The sequence below is a fragment of the Pseudonaja textilis genome, chromosome 4, assembly GCF_049901715.1.
Source record: "Pseudonaja textilis isolate UNSWEBS1 chromosome 4, rPseTex1.2, whole genome shotgun sequence".
Taxonomy (NCBI): Eukaryota; Metazoa; Chordata; class Lepidosauria; order Squamata; family Elapidae; genus Pseudonaja; species Pseudonaja textilis.
Window position 1 is genome coordinate 42,900,608 of NC_141993.1, and position 20,774 is coordinate 42,921,381.

General features: G+C 44.8%; 1 protein-coding gene and 1 long non-coding RNA gene across 2 annotated transcripts in view; both read left to right on the forward strand.

The window, feature by feature from the left end:
* Positions 1–20,774, forward strand: part of LOC148125803 (uncharacterized) — a 503,025-nt gene that overhangs the window by 396,560 nt on the left and 85,691 nt on the right. The gene's annotated exons all lie outside the window — the stretch shown is intronic.
* The window catches only part of LOC113439035 (guanylate cyclase 2G-like), a 56,610-nt gene that overhangs the window by 15,414 nt on the left and 20,422 nt on the right, over positions 1–20,774 (forward strand). Inside the window, exons 2-5 of the mRNA XM_087932076.1 lie at positions 10,130–10,478; positions 11,482–11,591; positions 19,079–19,264; positions 20,159–20,303. Coding sequence (XP_087788202.1) covers positions 10,130–10,478; positions 11,482–11,591; positions 19,079–19,264; positions 20,159–20,303 — 790 coding nt within the window. The remainder of the gene's footprint in view (positions 1–10,129; positions 10,479–11,481; positions 11,592–19,078; positions 19,265–20,158; positions 20,304–20,774) is intronic.

The window sequence follows — 20,774 nt, forward strand, 5'->3', positions numbered from 1 at the left end:
ATGTTTCTTTAAGCAAAGGAGAAACATCAAGACGAATAGTAAAATAATTTTTATTTATGTGTTTATTTATTTCTTTAGTATATGCTTTGTTTTTATGATTAATAAAAACAAAACAGATAGTAAAAAAATAAATACATAAATATAAAAAAGCAACTTACCGAAAGGGAGATAGGCAACTTCTTGTTACATTGATGTTATACATTATCTGTTTCTGCTTAAATCAATATATAGCAACATCAATGTAACAAATGACATTTTTTAAATAAAAGAGTTTTATTTTTTTTAAATATAAACAAAAACATAAAACATAAACCATCTTCAGTTACATAGTGTGTTGGTTGGTACAAATCACTTGTGTACAATCTCTGCAGTCTTTCCTTTCTAATTTGCATTAATCCTTATATCATGCTAAGCAATTGGCCACTAAGCAAGCACCTGGTCATTAAGTGAGGACTACTTAAATTTGGGTTGCCAGCCACATGGCCACCTGCCTGGGCCTTGCCAGGGCCTCCTCAGGCCTTGGAAACTGGCAAAAAGCACTTGCTAAGCAATTGACCACTAAGCGAGCACCTGGTCATTTAGTGAGGACCACTTAAATTTGGGTTGCCAGCCACATGGCCACCTGCCTGGGCCTTGCCAAGGCCTCCCCAGGCTTTGGAAACTGGCAAAAAGCACTTGCTAAACAATTGGCCACTATGCGAGCACCTGGTCATTAAGTGAGTACCACTTAAATTTGGGTTGCCAGCCACATGGCCACCTGCCTGGGCCTTGCCAGGGCCTCCTCAGGCCTTGGAAACTGGTAAAAAGCACTTGCTAAGCAATTGGCTACTAAGCAAGCACCTGGTCATTTAGTGAGGACCACTTAAATTTGGGTTGCTAGTCACATGGCCATGCCCCCCCCACTCACATGACCAGGTAGCCATGCCCACCCCACTCACATGACCACATAGCCACGCCCAATCACAAGCCACTCCCATCCAAGACACATGACCACAAAGACACACCCACAAATTAGGCCACGCCCACAGAACCGGTTGTTAAGAAATTTGAATCCCACCCCTGGTCATGACATTAGGAAGGTTGAGAACCCCTGCCTTAATGTATTTTTTTTATTTTCATATATCATATGTTTCAGCATATAACTCTTTTTTGAAATAAGCAACATTGGGAAAGAAGAAATGATGAACAAAAGTTAAAAATAGAATACTGGGACTAAAACCAAATAATGTTTAACTAAATCAAATTTATATTTACATTATTGTCATTGCTCTGCATATTCATAGATGTCCAGGGGAGTGGAGGCGGGGAATAAGAGAGGGTAACTAAAATGTACTTAATTATGAGAACTCTCATCAAGATTCTTCTGTGGGAAGAAATTTTGTCATTTTAGTATTGTTGGAATTAGAAAGAATGCCTACATTGTTTTGTTTTCTAAGTTTCATCATACTCTTTTCTGAGAATCCTGCCCCTTGTTCCACATAGGTTTATTGGCCTTCTCTACACTCTCAATCTATTCATTCTTACTTTATATATTTCCTTCACAATTTTATCCTCATTCAATTCATTCTACATGACCAAGCACTGCAATATATTTTTCTTCTATTGGACATCAATGTTTATATTTAATCTATATTCATTCAGCACCTCTCTATTGTTGCTTCTGTGTCCCCATTGTATTCAATGATAGTATAGAGGTCAAAGTTTCTGGCAAGAGGTTCACCTTCACCATGGCACTTGTTGATCAAAGCTTCTGATTACTATGAAACATTTATAACCATGTTTTGTACTGGATTATTACTGAGAACTAATCCATTTCTATTATAATTTCACTGGATGGGGGCTTGTTTGGGGGAAATATCTTAACATTTCCTCCTTGTCTTTTACTAGCATCACTTATTTTTTTATATTTGTCAATTGCTTACAAGATAATAGGTATAAGTAAAAACATTGTTATGAATACATGGATACATATAAGAAAAATAAAAAATATATAAAAGAAACAATAGGACAGGGACGGTAGGCACGTTGGTGTGCTTATGTACCATTAGATTAAATTAAATTGAATTCTGTATGTATCCTCTCAAATAGAGCAGTTTTAGAGGAAGATGAAGGTTTCCAAGGAATAGATTCACCCATCCCCACATATCAGCCAGCTTGCATGTTAATAAACTAGTACTATTTGTTAAGTTTGAGCAATGAGAGGCTGAACCAGAGCATGAGTGCAACAGTACTTTATTTTACAAATAAAGGGCTGACCGTGCTTGCCAAGCCTGGAACTGGCTCGCAGCAATCAGCAACCAGTTGGACCCCGCAGCCTGCTTTTATAGCTGGCTGCTGGGGAGAACCAACCAATGGGAATGGGGGAATATCGCCCACACAAAGTGAGTGGACCTGAGTGAGAACTCCTTGAGTCCTCAGGACATAACACCCCTTCCCCCCAGATGCGAACACGCATAGTCCTTGAGGTAGACGGGGGGTTTGTGTTGGCGCCCGGAGCGGCGCAACTCGGGAACATTGTCTGTCTGTTCGGTATCAGTCTGTGACGGTTGAGCCGGCATAGTGTCGCCAACACTCTCTCTGGACTGGGCATCCTCGGAAACCACCGGGTTGGTTACTGGGGTCGAGCTCTCGTGGGTTGGATCAGGTTGGTCAACTCTCTGGGCGCTGTTGTCCGAGTTTGGGCTGACCGGAACGACCGCTGGCGCAGACTGGTCGCTGGGTGCGGTGTGGCTGGACGGCGGATGAGACGGTTCCTCTTCGACTGGAGACTCTGGATTCTTGTTTGTGAGGTTGCTGAGGCGCCTTCTGAGCTGGTCTATGTGTCTCCTCCAGACGCGACCATCCTCCAGCCTGACTCTATACGATCTCGGCCCGGTGACGGCGATGACCTCGCCCGGAATCCAAAGTGGGTCTCCAGCGAAATTCCTAGCGAATATCGGCTCCTGTAACATAAAATGTCTAACCCCGAAGTGGAAGCGAGGGAGAGTCAGGGCAGTATTGTGGGTGCAGTCTATCTAATACAGTCCTCAGGCGCCGGCCCATCAGAAGTTCCGCTGGGGACTTATTGGTGACTGCACAGGGGTTGAGTGCTGGCTCATCAGGAACCGTGAGAGTTTGTGGTGCCAGTCATCTCTGCCAAACCTAGCGAGGGCCTCTTTGGTGGTCCTGACGGCCCTTTCAGCCAACCCATTACTCGCAGGGTGAAATGGGGCTGTGAAAATGTGGCGAATGCCTGGGTTGGTTGCAAACGGCTGAATTCTACTGATGCGAACTGTGGGCCATTATCGGAGACCAAGGAGTCGGGTAGTCCATGTGTAACGAACAGGCGCGTTAACATGTTGGTGATTGCTAGTGTGGTGGTCGTGGATAGCTGTGCCACGTCTATCCATTTGGAATAAGCGTCCACGACCACTAGGAACATCTTTCCATGCACGGGCCGGCCAGATCGATATGGATTCTAGACCAAGGGCGCTGGCGCTCTCCCATCTGGTAGGGGTGGCGATGGGGGAGCAGGGACGGGATTCCTGGCAAATGCTGCAGGAACTTACCCAATTGACAATGTCCTCGTCTAGACCCGGCCACCACACGTAGCTGCGTGCTAATGCCTTCATTCTCACAATGCCGGGTGTCCTCGTGCAACGCCTCCAGGACTCGGGTACGCAGCGAGGTCGGAATGACCACTCGAGTGCCCCACAGTAGACAACCCTGCAAACTGGACAGCTCCTGCATGCGAGTCTTAAAGGGTGCGAATTTGTTATCAACGTTGCCTCCCGGCCACCCCTCCTCACCCAGTCGAGCACCTGGGCGGCGTTTGGTCTGCCTTGGTTTTGGCGGCGATGTCAAGGGCGGTGATGGGCAGGTCCAACTGGGTGATTTCGAAAATGGCATTGACAGGAGCTGGGTCTTCAGCCGGAGCGGGTAAGGGGCAGCGACTGAGAGCGTCAGCGTGGGATAGAGTTTTGCCGGGCGGTGGATAAGTTTGTATGAGTAGGCCGCTAGGAAAAGTGTCCACCTTGTCATCCTAGGGAGAGGACTTGAGGTGTCTGTTTGTCGCTGGCCAGTAGGCCCAGGAGGGCTTATGGTCGGTGACCAGTTCAAGAAGTGGCCAAAAGGAATTCGTGAAACCTTTTCACGGCTGCAACAGCTGCTAGGGCTTCCTTGTCTATTTGGCTGTAATTTCGCTCCATGGCCGAGAGCGTCCTGGAGAAAAAGCGATGGGGGCCTCGGCGCCATTGGCGAGTCGGTGACTAAGGACCGCCCCAATTCCAAAAGGGGATGCGTCTGCTGCCAGTACTAAAGGAAGGTTGGGGTCGAATGGATGAGCACTGCCTCTGGCGTAAGTAGTGATTTGACGGCGTTAAACGCCTGGTCTTCTTTGTGCCCCCAGTGCCACGGTGACTTTTTGTCTAGTAATCTGTGTAGGGGTTCGGCTACTGAGGCTTTATGGGGCAAGAAGGATGCATAAAAGTTTAGGAGCCCCAAGAAAGCTTGTAGCTCCGTTTTGGAGGTCGGTGTGGGAGCTTCGTGGATCGCCCTAACCTTGGACTCCAGGGGGTGAATGCCAGAGGCGTCAATTTTATAACCCAGAAAGTCCACCTGTCTAGTGGCAATGGCGCATTTTTCTTTTTTTTAACTTGAGGCCATGCTGTCTGAACCTCTCTAACACTGCTCGCACTCTCTGGAAGAGTTGGGGTCTGTCCCTGGCCGAGACCAAGATGTCGTCGAAGTAGGGTACTACACCAGGGAGGCCCTGTAAAATCCGCTCCATGAGGGACTGAAAAATACCCGGGCAACACTTACGCCAAATTGGAGGCGCTTGCATCGGAAGGCACCCCTGTGAGTGACGATGGTCTGAAGTTCCGCTGTTTGGTTATCAACAGGAACTGTTGATATGCTTGAGACATGTCCAATTTAGCAAAAATACTGCCCGGTTCGAATGTGTGCAATAAGTGCTGAATGACGGGCACGGGTAGGCGCTAACTTGTAAATATTTATTGATTGTTGTCTTGTAGTCCGAGCAAATTCTCAGGCTACCATCTTTTTTGAGGGGTGTGACAATGGGCGTCTCCCACTTGGCGAAATCTGTTGGCTCAATGACCCCTTGTTTTAGTAGTTTATCCAATTCAGCGTCTAGTTTTGGTCGAATAGCAAATGGAACTCTACGTGGTTTTAATCTGATTGGGACTGCCTGGGGGTCAACGGTGAACAAGATGGGGGTTCCATTATAACACCCCAGCTCCTCGCTGAACACATCTGCGTAGTCAGCGAATAAGGAGTCAGTGTCTGAGGTTGAGACAGCATGGACTCCTGTTAACCCTAGGCCGAGGTGGGGAAACCAATCGAGCCCCAATAAGGTGGGTAGATTGCCGTTAACTACCACTAGAGGTAGGTGGCCTTTAAAAGCTCTAAAACTGACAAAGAACTTGCCTCTGCCGATCACGGGAATGGCCTTCCCTGGTAGTCCTTCAGACCGAACTGGCACCTCTGAAGCCGGGTAGTAGATAGGCTGGGGTGGAGTCTCTTGAGGGTGTTCCACGAGATTATTGAGAGCGCTGACCCTGTGTCAACCTCCATGTGGCACGGTTTACCTTCTAGGGAAACGGAGAGAGAAATTTACTAACAGTGTGGCAAGTACGCCTGGCAAGGCGGTGTGTGCGACAGTTTAATACTTGCCTCTGTGGTCCCGAGTGCGAGGACGGGGGTCTGTGTGCAGTGCCTTGGGGGGCTTGGCAGACTCTCGCAATGTGCCCCTCTTATGGCAGTTGTTGCAAACGGCTCCTTTAAACTTGCAGGTGGCCCTTTGATGTGATCCCCACAGGCTAGGCACAGTGTGATGTGCTTGGGTGGACCGGTGTATTCTTGTTTGGCCCCTACCTGCGACCGTCTGTCATTGGTGAGGCGGTGGACATCGTTCTCATCGTTGTGGGTTTCCTCCGCTTCCACCTCTTCGGAATGGACTGGGAATGATGCTAGCTTGGCACTTGGGCCCTGAATTTCGGTGGCTGAGTTCGTTGCTAGCTCGGCTGCTAGGCCTCCTCTACGCTTGCGCGAGGTTGAGGTCTTTTTAGCTAGCAGTCGCCTCTGTAGGTTGAGATCCTTGACCCCACAAACTAATTGATCGAGGAGCATGTCCTCCAGGTATGTTCCAAACCCGCAGTGCAGGGCTGCTGTTCTGAGGCGGCCATATATTGATTGATGGTCTCCTTACTTGATTGCTTCCTCATACGGAACGTGAACCTCCTAGCGATTTGTGAAGGCCTGGGAGCGTAGTGGTTAGTGAGGATCTCAAGCAACTCGGACCACGGAACGTTTTTCAATTCTCTCGGCGCTACGAGTGCTGCGGCGGTATCGTAAACGGTGGCTCCGCAGTAGATTAGGAAATAGGATTTTTCCGATGCTCTCCCGCATCCGCCAGGCCGACCGCATCGATGTAATGATTGAAACGGTTCTTATACGATTCCCACTTCTCTTCGTCTGGTTTAAACGCCGGGAATACTGGGTTGGAACTCATCGTGCTGGAACGGCTGGGCTACCTGCGGAAAAAATCTCTCTGGGACTACAGCGCTCGTGAGTTACTAGTGATATCAGCTCTGGAGAGGTTTTTGCTACCCTCTCTTTCTCTCTCTGGGTTACCACGTTGGCTGCTAGCCGTTGGAGGTGTCTTGATTCGCGCCAAAAAAGTGGGCGTTAGTGACTCTCTACAGCGCTGTGCTGTGATTCCTACTGGCTCGAAATTCAAATGACACCGTTTGAATTTCGCGCCAAATGCAGAGCGGCTGCGGCTCGCAGCGCTTCACTTTCCCCGTAGAAGGGCTAACAAGCGGCTACAGACGCTTCTAACTTTTTGAATCAGACCGCTTTCTCTGGCTGCGGATCTGCGTTTGCTCTTTTTGATCGCTCGTTTTGTTAGCTGACCGCTCTCTCTGGCTGCGGATCAGCGTTTCCTCTATCGCCAGCCGATCGCTCTCTCTGGGCTGCGGATCGGTGGCTAGTGACTCAGCGGTTGCAAGGTGCATCTGGTAGCCATCCCACCTTCGTCGCCAGTGTTAAGTTTGAGCAATGAGAGGCTGAACCAGAGCATGAGTGCAACAGTACTTTATTTTACAAATAAAGGGCTGACCGTGCTTGCCAAGCCTGGAACTGGCTCGCAGCAATCAGCAACCAGTTGGACCCTGCAGCCTGCTTTTATAGCTGGCTGCTGGGGAGAACCAACCAATGGGAATGGGGGAATATCGCCCACACAAAGTGAGTGGACCTGAGTGAGAACTCCTTGAGTCCTCAGGACATAACACTATTGTTAGTCTTTGGCCAGCTCTACATAGGAGTTAGAATCAGTTCCATATCTTCTTTCTTTTTATAACTCAGATAAACTGAGGTTCTGCCTCTGGTTTATTTGAAAAATGGAGTAAGGCTAGTTTTCCCTTTTGAATGATGTGGCTGTAAAACATTTTTAGACTGATTCTACCTTCTCCACTCACCCAAATTTCTTTTCTTGATTTCAGTCTATAAGCATTATTTAGAATAGAAAAGAATCCTGACAGTATTTCTTCCTCAAACTGCTGCAGCAGGAGTAGGTTGTGTATCTAGGCTTGTAGCCCTGACCTCCTCTCTCTACAAACATAGAGACACACATACCACAAGAAGATGGGAATAATACTTTGCAACTAAAAACAAACAAACAAACAAAAAGTAGGAATAGGAGCACTTTCTTTCTTTAAAAGCACCAGGGTTCTCTTTTCCCATCTGCAGTTTAATTTATTTCTATTTTGACCCAAAGGGGTAGTGAGACAAGTGTAGTTCTTCCAGTTTTTTTTCAGAAGTTACCCACTGGCTGGATAATGGATTTTGTCATCTCTTATCAGTCAACTAAAGTGACCTATGACTGACAGATGATGTTCCCTATCTTTTCCCAGCATTTTGAAATCTGCAGGACCAAGGATGATTGCATTCAGAAGTTTTGTAAGGGACTAGGAAATGGGGAAAAGTGGAAAGATATTGTTATAAATTGTTATAAATATGACAACTTAGCCCAGACGTCACAAAACTGGGCAAGTCACTGCCTTTAATAAAATCATTATAAATTATTATAATGTGGAAAATTCTTCTTTCAATTTCCAAGATTCTATATTCCAAGAACCCTAGTGTCACAATGGTTAAAGTACAATATTGCAGGAAAACACTGACCACAATTTAGAATTGGATCCAGATGGGGCTCAAGGTTGACTCAGCCTTCCCTCGTTCAGAGGTCAGAAAAATGAGAATCCAGCCTATTGGAGCCAATATCCAAATAATGCTTCTACTTTGTAAACTGGCCAGAGTATACTGTAAAGTGCTTTGAGGCAGTATATAGGCCTTATTGCTATTGCTATATTTACCTCAAGATTGGCATTTGATATATTTCTGAAATCTAGATTTTATTTCATTAATCCTTCCTAATTGTGTGGTGCTTGATACATGATGGCTATAAGATATTAGGAAAATATGTATTTGACTTAAGAAGACACAAATAGGCAGGAGGTGTCAACATTTCATTTTGTCATTTCTTTAACTATGATTTGGCTACCATTTTGTAGCCCCTCAAAATCCAGACCTTTGAAGAACTATGACAATATAATATATATATAAAAATATCAATAGACAAAAATGATTAATAAGATATGAAATTAGGCCAGATAACAGAACAATATATGCAAAAACACAAGATGGAGCTCCATCAGGGGTGGGATTCTCCTGGTTTGGACTGATTCGGGTGAACCCCTAGCTCTGATGATCAGCTGGCAGCAAACTGGTTCACTCTGAAGATCATGTGGGTCCACCTGTCTGCCCCTGCACTGTACCTATATCCTCTCAGCTGATTGACACGGCAGAGCGGATTGCTGCTCCTTAGCTGTGTTACTCCCCAATAGTATCATAGCAGGTAAGTTTTTTTGGAATGCTTTTCACACATGTGTAGCATGTGTCAGGCATGTGCTCGTGCAAAGCACACAATCACCGAACCGGTTGTTACATTGGCAGCATCCCATCACTAGCTCCAGCCACCCTAATCCAAACTATTATATTTTAAAGGCTTTTCAGAATTCCATAACATTCTGGATTCCATAAATTCTATAAAGCCACCTGGTTTTCAGGGGTACCAGAAGAAGTATGCTTTCAGAATCCTAACAAATGGCATTGATTATTTGAAGATATTTGGACTGCACCAACTCTCTTGGCTTGTACGAGCTGAGCAGAAACTGCAGTGAGGCAGTCCTTGCAAGTTTAAAACTTACAAAGCAGAGTTTTCAAGTGAGCATGCTAGTCAAATATTCATCAAATATTGAATCTGAACAGAGGATTAGATAGATAGATAGATAGATAGATAGATGATAGATGATAGATAGATAGATAGAACATAAATAGTGAATAAAAATCCAAGTTGATTTGATATATAGAAATGTATATAGAAATGACAAATTAAAACAAAATATATTGATTTCAAACAAAACATAAAAAAATAAAATCATAGATGACAGTCCAGGGTTGATTTTGTTATATTTCCAAAACTCCTGAATAATTTTTAATTTTCAGAGACCTCTTTGGGTCTTCCTGAAGTCTCAATAACTTTGGTTAATTTCTTAAATCAAACATGATCAAGTTGATATTTCTTATGCCTTCATATAGATAGCACTTAGACTTCACAGTGCTTTATAGCCTTCTTTAAGCAGTTTACAGAATCAGCATATTGCCCCCAACAATCTGGGTCCTCATTTTACCAACCTTGGAAGGATGGAAGGCTGAGCCTGGTGAGATTCGATCTGCAAATTGCAGGCAGCTAGCAGTCAGCAGAGGTAGCCTGCAGTACTGCACTCGAACCACTGCACCACTGTGGCTCCTATATAGATAGTATATAGATAGATAGATATAGTATAGTAGTATAGTATATAGTATATAGTATATAGTATATAGTATATAGTATATAGTATATAGTATAGTATAGTATAGTATAGTATAGTATAGTATAGTATAGTATAGTATAGTATAGTAGATAGATATACTATATGCTGTAGATAGTAATCCAGAGTAAACAAAATTATATATAGTTATTAAGTGTTATTAACTAATGCAATTGTTACTATTTTTGCTTACTTAGGTTACAGGATTGCTTGCTTCTCAATGGAATATCCCCATGTTTGGGTTTGTTGGCCAAACAACTAAGCTGAGCAACTCATTTTTTTATGACACTTACATCAACCTTGTCTCACCAGTGTACCTGATAGGAGAAGTGCTGCATAAAACACTTCAATATTTTGGGTGGAAATATGTTGGTCTCTTTGGAAGTTCATATGATGCATTTACATGGGGTGAAACAGAGGAATTATGGACAAGTATAGAAAACCAACTTAAATTCAATATGAACATAACGGCGAAGGTGAGATACAACACAAAAAACCAAAGCCTCCATGAAGAGAAATTGAACTATATATCATCTGTTGCCAGAAGTAAGTTTCAGAAGAAAACAAAACGTAATTAGTATAAATTACAAAAATACCTAAATTCTTTGGAATAAAATAAGATAATAATATTTAATTTTCCTGATTATTATTTTTAAAGAGTTGGAGAGTTACATGATTATGTCTTTCCATCTGTAATCAAAATTATTAATATAATGCCTAGTAATGAAAAGTAGATAGATAGATAGATAGATAGATAGATAGATAGATAGATAGATAGATAGATAGATAGATAGATAGATATAGATATAGATATAGATATAGATATAGATATAGATATAGATATATAGATATAGATATATAGATATAGATATAGATATACACACATATACAAACACACACACACACACACACACACACATTAGAATGCTAAAAATGTTTAAAGGAGTACAAATTCAGGTCTCTGATTAGCATAGACTTACATAGATATAATATAGATATAGACAGAGATAGATACATAGATACAGAGGATATATAAATGGATATAGATGATACAGATATACATATACACAATGCAGTAATTCATTCAATCTTAGAGACTTTTTGTAATCATGGCTGTATTTTAAGTACTCATAAAAGAATAAAAGAAATCTCTGATCTATAATCCTTACACTGATAGCTTTCATTCAGTAGCAGATTCATTCTTGCTATCTCAGTTCCACTTCTGTCAAAAGCTACAGATTCATTGCTGTCTATTTTCTCTGTCATTTTGATACTGTCCACATACTCTTGTTCCCAGCATCCTTCTCTTCCAAGCTGATTCATGACACATATTTAACCACTTTTATATTTAATATTTGCAAATATCTTTTGCATTATTTAATAAGATACACACAATCAAATCTCTACTTTTTGTGCATTGAATAGTAATGAATAAATTGTTTTGACTTTTTGTAATGCTATTGAGTTGATATCTGGTTGCTTCAAGTTTCCATTCTCTTCTGTATTAACTTTATATAAGAGACAACTAATTGTTTTAATTTCTTTGCAGTTATTGTTTTAATCTGCAATCCTTTGGATGCAAGATCCATTTTGTTACAGGCCAAAGAATTAGGTATGACAAAAGGACCATATGTGTTCTTTGTTCTTCAACAGTTTGAGGTAAGTAGCAAGTAAGTATTTTATTATCATGTTTAAAACATTTATTAGATTGCATAATTGGGCAAGAGCAACTATGGTTCTAATGCTTACCTTAGCTCATAACACAGAAATGAAATACCTACATTATAATATATAATCAAAAAGGGAAATGAGAGAATCCAATTCATCATGTGAGGGTTTCAATAACATGTTAAATAATTGTTTTAAGCAAGTAAAGACAAAAATCCCCTAGGTTTATGTTCTGTATTAACATTCTTGCAGACTCGCGTTCTGATTGGTCCACCAGGACCGCAACCTGATTGGTCCACTGAATGACTGTGATTGGAGCGCTAAGAATCTACCGCAATTGGCCGAGCCGATCGCGGGAGATTCAAAGCACTGCCATTGGCTGCCGAGCCGCCGGCCGGCTGTATAAAGCCAAGCGACTCGCACACTTTAGCTGTCCTTGTTCTGAAGCTACAATAAAGAGCTGATTGTTCATTTTCGCGTCTCGCCTCTTATGTGACCCGATCCACCGATCTAACACTGGCGACAAAGGTGGGATCGTGAGGCGAGGACCAACTAGCACGTGGCAAACGGTGCTCAACGACCTGCAAGATGGCCAGCACCCTGCCGCCCGCTCCGTTCGACCCAGCAACCGAAGACTGGGAGTCGTACATCGATCGCTTCCAGATGTTCCTGGAATGCAGCAACCTCAAGGACGCCAACGGCCAGAGGAAACGGGCAGTGTTTCTAACACACTGCGGCCCCGCGGTATTCAAAATGGCCAAGGCGCTGGCAAAGCCCACCGACGTCAAGAAGATGGACTGGGCTGACCTCGAGCCCATCCTGCGCCACCATTACGCCCCTACCGTGCCCATTCTCATCCGTAGGCACGACTTCTACTGCCGAGATCAGTGCGAAGGCGAGACCATCAGCGACTTCGTGGCTCAACTGCGGAACCTGGGAGGCCCCTGCGAATTCCCCGACCTGGACCAGGCGCTTCGGGACCGAGTCGTCCTCGGACTCAGAGACCCCGTGCTGCAGAGCCGGCTGATGGCCAAAGGCAACATCTCCCTCGCCGACGCCCTCGCCGAGGCTACCGCCGCCGAGGCCACCCGCCAATCAGCAGCCTGGATGAGACAAGCCAACACGACTGAACGGCCACCGACCAATGAAGCGACCTCAGCCACCACGAAGCCCGGGGAAGCCAGCCGCCGAGAGACAACCACGCATCATGGTGACTTCGAGCCCCAATCCGACACCGAGGACGAAGACGAGGAAATTCATCGGCTACAGACCGAGCGCGACCGCCGGGACCGCAGGGGACGTAAGTCGGGTTTCCATTGCGCCGGCTGCGTTGGCGATCACCCCCGCTCCGAATGCCATTTCCTCGATGCCATTTGTCGGCATTGCGAGAAGCAGGGGCACATCGCCAAGGTGTGCCGGAACAAAAAGAGCTACAGCCCCCAGCGACGAGGAAACAGCCCACGATGACGAGACGGCACCCCCCCCAGGCACCGAAACCGCCCGACTGAGAGCCGGTGGAGCCACGACAACCGCAGCAGACGACTCAGCAAAGCACAGCGGCACGAGGAAACCCACCAGACGGTCGTGGCACTGTACATCGAGGACTAGCCCTGTGAGATGGAAGTGGACTCCGGGTCCTACCTCTCAATGGTCTCTTGGCGCACAATCAAGCGCCTAGTCCCGACCATCCGCCGCAACGAACTAGACGACCAGAAGCTAATCCTGAAAGACTACCAGGGAAACCGCATCCCTGTAGCCGGCATCGGGCATTTTAAGGTCACATTCAAGAACCGCACCGACATCTTGCCACTCACGATCGTGGACCAGGACCGCCCCAGCTTGCTCGGCCTGCAATGGTTCTCCCCGCTGGGCATCGAGGTGACGGGCATCCATCACACAGACGAGGCCGACTGGGAAGCGACCCTCATAAAAGAATTCCGAGAGGTTTTCGACAACTCGCTAGGCAAGTACCGAGGGCCCCCTATATCTTTCAACCTTAACCCCAACATCCCCCCAATCCGCCTCAAACCTCGGTGAGTGCCTTTTGTGCTCAAGCCGAAAATCGACGAGCAACTAGACAAGCTCGTCGCGCAAGGGGTCCTAGAGCCCATCGACCATGCCCGTTGGGAAATGCCCATAGTCACCCCCATCAAGCCCGATGGCTCCATAAGAATTTACAGGGACTACAAGGCCACCCTCAATCACGCGCTGCAGCAAAGCGCCTACCCCGTCCCAGTAGTACAGCACCTTCTGCACTCACTGGGGGGAGGCCGGGTCTTCGCAAAACTCGATTTGGCACAAGCGTATCAGCAATTGCCGGTCGATGCGGAGACAGCCGAAGCGCAAACGATTGTTACACACCGGGGGGCCTTTCGGTGCAACCGACTCCAATTCGGAGTCAGCGTCACCCCAGGAGTCTTCCAAAGCCTCATGGAAAGGCTCCTCCAGGGAATAAAAGGGGTGGTTCCCTACTTCGATGACGTGCTGATCGCAGCCGCCAACAGAGAACAATTGGAGACCCGTTTAAGGGCGGTGCTTAGCAAATTCAAAGACGCCGGCCTTAAAGTCAAAAGAAATAAATGCCAACTCCACACTGAGAGGGTCGAATTCCTGGGGTACCTCCTGGACCGGTACGGAATACACCCCACCGGGAAGAAACTCAGAGCCATCAAGGAAGCCCCCACACCAACAAACAAGGCGGAACTACAGGCGTTTTTGGGACTGCTTAATTTTTACAATGTTTTCCTACCCCAGAAGGCGATCGTGGCGGAACCCCTACACTGGCTACTTGATAAAGCGGCCATCTGGACCTGGGGGAAGCGGGAGGAGACTGCGTTCCAACAAACAAAAAACCTGCTGACATCGGACGCAGTCCTGATCCAGTATAGTGAGACCCTCCCGCTCACGGTAACTTGCGATGCATCTCCTTTCGGCATCGGAGCAGTCCTCAGCCACACCCTACCCGACAGGAAGGAAGGACCCATCGCCTTCTTCTCCAGAACGCTAGCCAAGCCGGAAAGAAATTACAGCCAACTGGACAAAGAAGCCCTCGCCATTGTCGCCGGAGTGAAAAGGTTCCACGAGTACCTTTACGGTAGGAACTTTTCTATCATTACGGACCACAAACCCCTGCTCGGGATACTCGCGGGGAACAAGGCCACCCCGAACATCCTGTCGCCCCGGATGACGCGGTGGTCCGAGTTCCTTGCCGCGTACTCGTACGAACTGTCACACCGGCCCGGCAAGAACATTCCGCACGCAGACGTACTAAGCCGGTCACCACTACCCGACCTAGACGACGACCCAGCGCCCACAACGACGACCCTGCAAATTGAGACCCTACCCAGCCCACTCTTAACCGCGCCAGACATTGCCCATCAAACAAATAAAGACAAACGGCTGGCGCGGGTATTGAGCTGGGTAGAGTGGGGGTGGCTGGAAAATGACGGCGGCGAACAGTTCAAAGCATTCCGAAACCGCCAAACGGAGCTGTTCTCACAAAGGGGGTGCATACTCTGGGGAGACCGGGTAGTCATCCCGGAAGTACTACAAAACAGAGTGCTGGCAATGCTGCACGAGGGACACCCGGGGATTGTCAAGATGAAAGCCCTGGCCAGAAGCTACGCTTGGTGGCCAGGGATGGACAAACAAATCGAGACATGGGTCGCCGGCTGCAGCAGGTGCCAAGAGTCGAGAGCCACCCCCCCCCACCGCTCCGATCCTGGAATGGGAAACCCCCAGAGGACCATGGTCACGATTACACATAGACTTCACCGGGCCAACCAAGGGGCATACATTCCTCATCACCGTAGATGCTTACTCCAACTGGCTGGAGGTAAGCACCATGAGGGCAACAACAACAGAAGCGGTCATCGACAAACTCAACAGACTCTTTGCAACACATGGGCTACCGGATGTCATAGTGTCGGACAACGGCCTACAGTTCATGGCGCTGGCATTTGAAAAATACCTGGCCGAACGGGGCATCAGACACGCCTTAACCTCGATGGCTCACCCGGCAGCGAACGGTAGGGCGGAACGGATGGTCCAATACACAAAAAAAACCATCCAAAAAATCGAAACCGGCGACATCCAAGAAAAAATAAACAAGCTACTCTTCATACAACACATCACGCTGAGCACAACCACGAACAAGACCCCAGCGGAGTTACTGATGGGAAGGAAACTGAGGTCCCCACTGGACCGACTACACCCCACCTACAACCCAGAGAAACCCCCAGACTCCTCCAGCCGGTACCGGGCGTTCAACATCGGGGACACGGTCTACGCAAAGAACTTCACGGGAGACCCCCTCTGGGTACCTGCACAAATAACACAGGTAACCGGGCCTCGATCATACAGACTCCAAACGCACGGACGGAAGGAGCTGGAAGCGGCACATCGACCAGCTACGGTCCAGACTAGCCGCCAACACCCCCGACGCCTCGGCAACAACAAACACGGAAAGCAGAGAGGAGGGAAGCCTCAACAACCAAGCTGGGGAGCGACAAAAGGCCGGAATCGTCAGCGGCACACCCCCAACGCATAAGCCGAACACCCCCACCAGAAGACAGCAACATTCAAATAAACCAGCCATACTCACCAGTAGACCTCGAACTGTCGCAGACGGGATCTTCACCTGGAAGGTACAGCCAAGCCAGCTCAACCAGCCCGGAAAGACCAAGCGAGAGCAACAGGAACTGCAACTCGACCAACCCAGGTAGTCCGGGTGGGAGTTGCGGCAACAGGCCCGGCTCACTCTTCCAGGCGGCTCCATCAACGAAGTTGAGAGCGACGCGGAGCCCGGCCGAACCGGCCGACAATCACACGCAGACTGAACCACGCAGGTCAACTAGACAGAGTCAGAGCCCCACCTACCTGCGCGACTACGTCACGACGCTGCGTCGGACGAAACCATGAGGGGAGGGGTGTTCTGTATTAACATTCTTGCAGACTCGCGTTCTGATTGGTCTACCAGGACCGCAACCCGATTGGTCCACTGAATGACTGTGATTGGAGCGCTAAGAATCTACCGCGATTGGCCGAGCCGATCGCGGGAGATTCAAAGCACTGCCATTGGCCGCCGAGCCGCCGGCCGGCTGTATAAAGCCAAGCAGCTCACACACTTTAGCTGTCCTTGTTCTGAAGCTACAATAAAGAGCTGATTGTTCACTTTCGCGTCTCGCCTCTTATGTGACCCGATCCACCGATCTAACAGTTTACCCACCAAAAACATTCCAGGTTCAAGTGTATCTGTTTTATGTAAGTGATATTTTGGAAAAGAATAGACTTATAGTGGTGTAAACTTTACACATGGCAGCAATTAACTTGATCCAAGATGGCATTGATGATGCTGCCTCAGTGAAATGCTCTCTAATGATTTCTTTATTCTTTATTATTCTCTGCAATTCACTATGGATTCATACTCACAAGACCATCTGCTAAGAAGTGAGCAATGTTTCTTTAAGGAACAGCTTTCTGATTTCTCACCCCCTATCTTTGCAAATTCTGAGGAGATTCTAACTAATTCCCCAGTTCTATGGATTACAACAAACAAAGGAAACAAGCGGCAGCACCAAGAAAAGGAGATGAAATAAAAGAGCGGGAATTTTAAATAGACTAAGGAATTGCGGGCGGGGGGAGAACCCCTCTCCCTTCAATCTTTCTGACTAATTTATGCTCACTGGCTAACAAGATGGATAAAATTTTCCTTTTAAATAGGTGCAATTCTGATTTCTACTATTCAGCAGTTCTCTGTTTTACTGAAACCTGGCTTAATACACAAATTCATGATGACAATACCATATACACTCCAGGATTTCAGATATTTAGATCAGACAGAATTGAAGATTCTGGTAAAATGAAGGGTGGAGGATTATGTTTATATATCAACAACAGCTGGTCTAAGGATATAACTATAATATATGAATTCTGTGATGAAAATTTAGAGTCCTTACATATAAACTGCAAGCCATTTTATTCTCCACATGAGTTCTCCTCATTCCTCTTAATAGCTGTGTATGCTCCTACACAAACTTGTGTAAACAAGACATTATGAACTCTTGCTGATCAAATTATGGAGGCTGAAGCCAAACACCCAGATTCCCTTCCCATCATTTTAGGAGATTTCAATGAAGCAAATTTAAGGAAAGAGCTCCCAAAATATTTCCAGCATGTAAATTCTCCCACCAGAGGCAAAAATACTTTAGATCACTGCTACACAACAGTAAAAGATGCTTATAGGTCTTTACCATGAGCAGCTGTGGGAAACTCTGATCACTGCATGATTCACCTTGTATTTGCCTATAGACAAAGACTTAAAACCATGAAACCAACAATTAAATCAGTGAGTACTTGGCCTGATGAGGCACAGCTGAAGCTCCAGGCTTGCCTTGATTGCACTGATTAGAATCTTTTTGAAGATACCTCTGCAGACCTAGGTGACCTCACAGATACTGTAACATTATATGTCAGCTTCTGTGAAGACTCATATGTACCAACATATTCTCCATAGCTATCAGAAAGATTTCATGAAGAATTAGGAGGACCTTTTCTGGATCTCTTCCTGCATATCAATTCTCTAAATGACACAGAGCCAGATTATTTGCAGGACTGCCTTTCCCTAAGACATATACCCATCCTACTAGGTCAAATAAAGTAGGTACACTTCTAATTCCTTCCCCTAAATATTGTCATCCAATGGAAGCTAGGAAGCATGGTTTTTTCATACTAGCCCCTGCCCTATGGAACATTCTGCCTTCTAACATTCAGCAGCCTCTTCCTTTTTATCCTTCCATAAATCTTAATACCAAGTGCTGGGATAACACTGCATAATTGCACATTAAAAGTTTGACTTGAAGTTGGGTCTTGATTGTTTTGAATGTTTTAATATTTTTTGATTTTATAGTTTTAATATGATTTATAGGCTGTTTTAACTTTTGGTTGAGAGCCGCTCAGAATTGGTTAGAAGGTGGGCGGCTACATAAATGTTTTAAATACATAAATGAATGGAATTAGATAATAGAATAGGAATTAAAAAAGTTCTTAACTATGCTTGATTGTTACAATTATTCACCATGTTATCATTATTTGTAATTTATGAAGCTACACTGGTCTTTTGGAGACTTCATATTATCCCTCATTCATGATATTGTGACTAAACATTAGTCACGTTAGGCTTTTTCCATTGAATAATTGTCCTCTCCTGCAGGTTTTAGGAATAGAAACTGTTAAATCTTTACCCCTAGAGAAATAAGATTGAATATGTGTGTGTGTGTGTGCATATTTATAAAAGCTAATTGTTTCAGACATACATAATACAACCCAGAATTCTTATTCCCTCAGGATCTCTTTATCGCACTTCTCTGTGTATTTGGTATTTTTATATTACCATTTAATGTGTGTGTGTGGGGAAGATACACCAAATGAATTGTGCCTATTAATTATAGAACTGATAATTTATCTCTCTTGTCTTCCAGGCCTACTTTTTGGAAGAGACTTGGGATCATGAAAACATCAGCATCTTAGATGCTTATCAGTCTGTTTTTTTAATAGCTCTAAGGTCTTACAGGGAGTATAGGAACTACTCTGATTTCATGAAGGAGCTCCATGACAAGCTAAAGAAAAAGCAGTCCTCATACAATTTATTTTCTTTACAAGAAGAGGTTATATTTACTGTATTAATTAAACATGTCCTTATTAAAAATATAGCTTAAAGGATTTTTTTTGTCATTCCCATGATTTGATTTGGTGCCAATGCTACCAAATCTGTACCAAATCATACCCAATATTTAACTATTAATCATCTAATTCAGGAGTATCAAACTTGCATCGTCACTGCATCATCACAAGATGTATTGTGACTTCCCCCCCTTTGGTAAACCTGGGGTGATGTGGCCAGCCCATGACACATCCAGTCCACCCCGATCTAATTCATCTCTAATCTGATGATTTCTAGTTGTTTGCTCTTCAACTTCTCACACCCCTTGTAGCAATTTAGCCTTGATTACTCCTAAATTTAGTGGGAACCAAGTTGGAAGAGGCTGATAAGGATTTTGTGAAATTTAAAATCATGCTCTGGTGAAATAATCAGAGTAAAAAACCGATACAAATTCAATATTCTTTGTAAGTAACAACATGGTAACTGTTGTTTTTCCTTACTCTTCACCAGTTTTAAAACAAGAGCAGTGATTCTTACTATGTTAGAATGACATGTTAAGTAATGTTAGTTAACTAATGTATCCCATCATCTTACCCACTTGCATTTTTTAGCAAAATTATTTCATTGGGTCAACCAAGGCCAATAAATTTGCTATTTTGGGAATTGTAAATTGGGATATGTATCTAAAGCTGGCAATAGATTTTGGAACAAACTGCAATAGTATGGGTTTTGCAAATCAAGGAAAGGTTAATGCTAAAAAATCTATCTTCTACCATACTATTAAAGAAGCAGAAACCCTGATCTCCAATCTAATTTGTAATCAGACAATTTTAAGGGGGGTATGCACCTCTTTTACCCCAGAAGTCCAAACTGTTTCATATATTGTATCTTTTTTCAGTTAAATTCTTATGCTGCATATCTTCATGATGCTGTTTTGCTTTATGCATCAACTGTAAAAGAAATGTCAGAAGACAAAAAAGATTTCCTTGATGGAAGGGCACTAATCAACACTTTAAAAGGCTACAATAAAACCCCTCTGTATGGTGAGCTTGTGTGTTAAGATTACAGTCATTGTAAGTTGACAGATCCAATAATACAACAACAACTTTGGCTATGGTTACCCAAACACAAAAATATAAAGAAGCTGGGATGGTGTCTAAATTAATCTATGTGATTAGTTTAAGTTTCTCATGCAAACCCAGAAAGTAGGCTGAGTAAACTTGATGTAAGCATATCATGGTAACTGTGTCATGTGAAGATTATATCTGAAAGTAGAATAATTTCTAAGGGATCCCCATACAAACAAGAATGGGAATATTTTTATAGCCATATTGCCCAATTGAGGTATTGAATATCAAATGTGAGCAGAACCAAAGGCAAAATGGGAAGGATCTGATTTGGAAATATTTTTTTCTCATTATTCACATGCTGTTTGTAATCAAACTATTTTTAAATGCAGAAGTAATAAAGCAATTCATTTTTTTGATTACTCCCATTGATTAATACTATTCTTG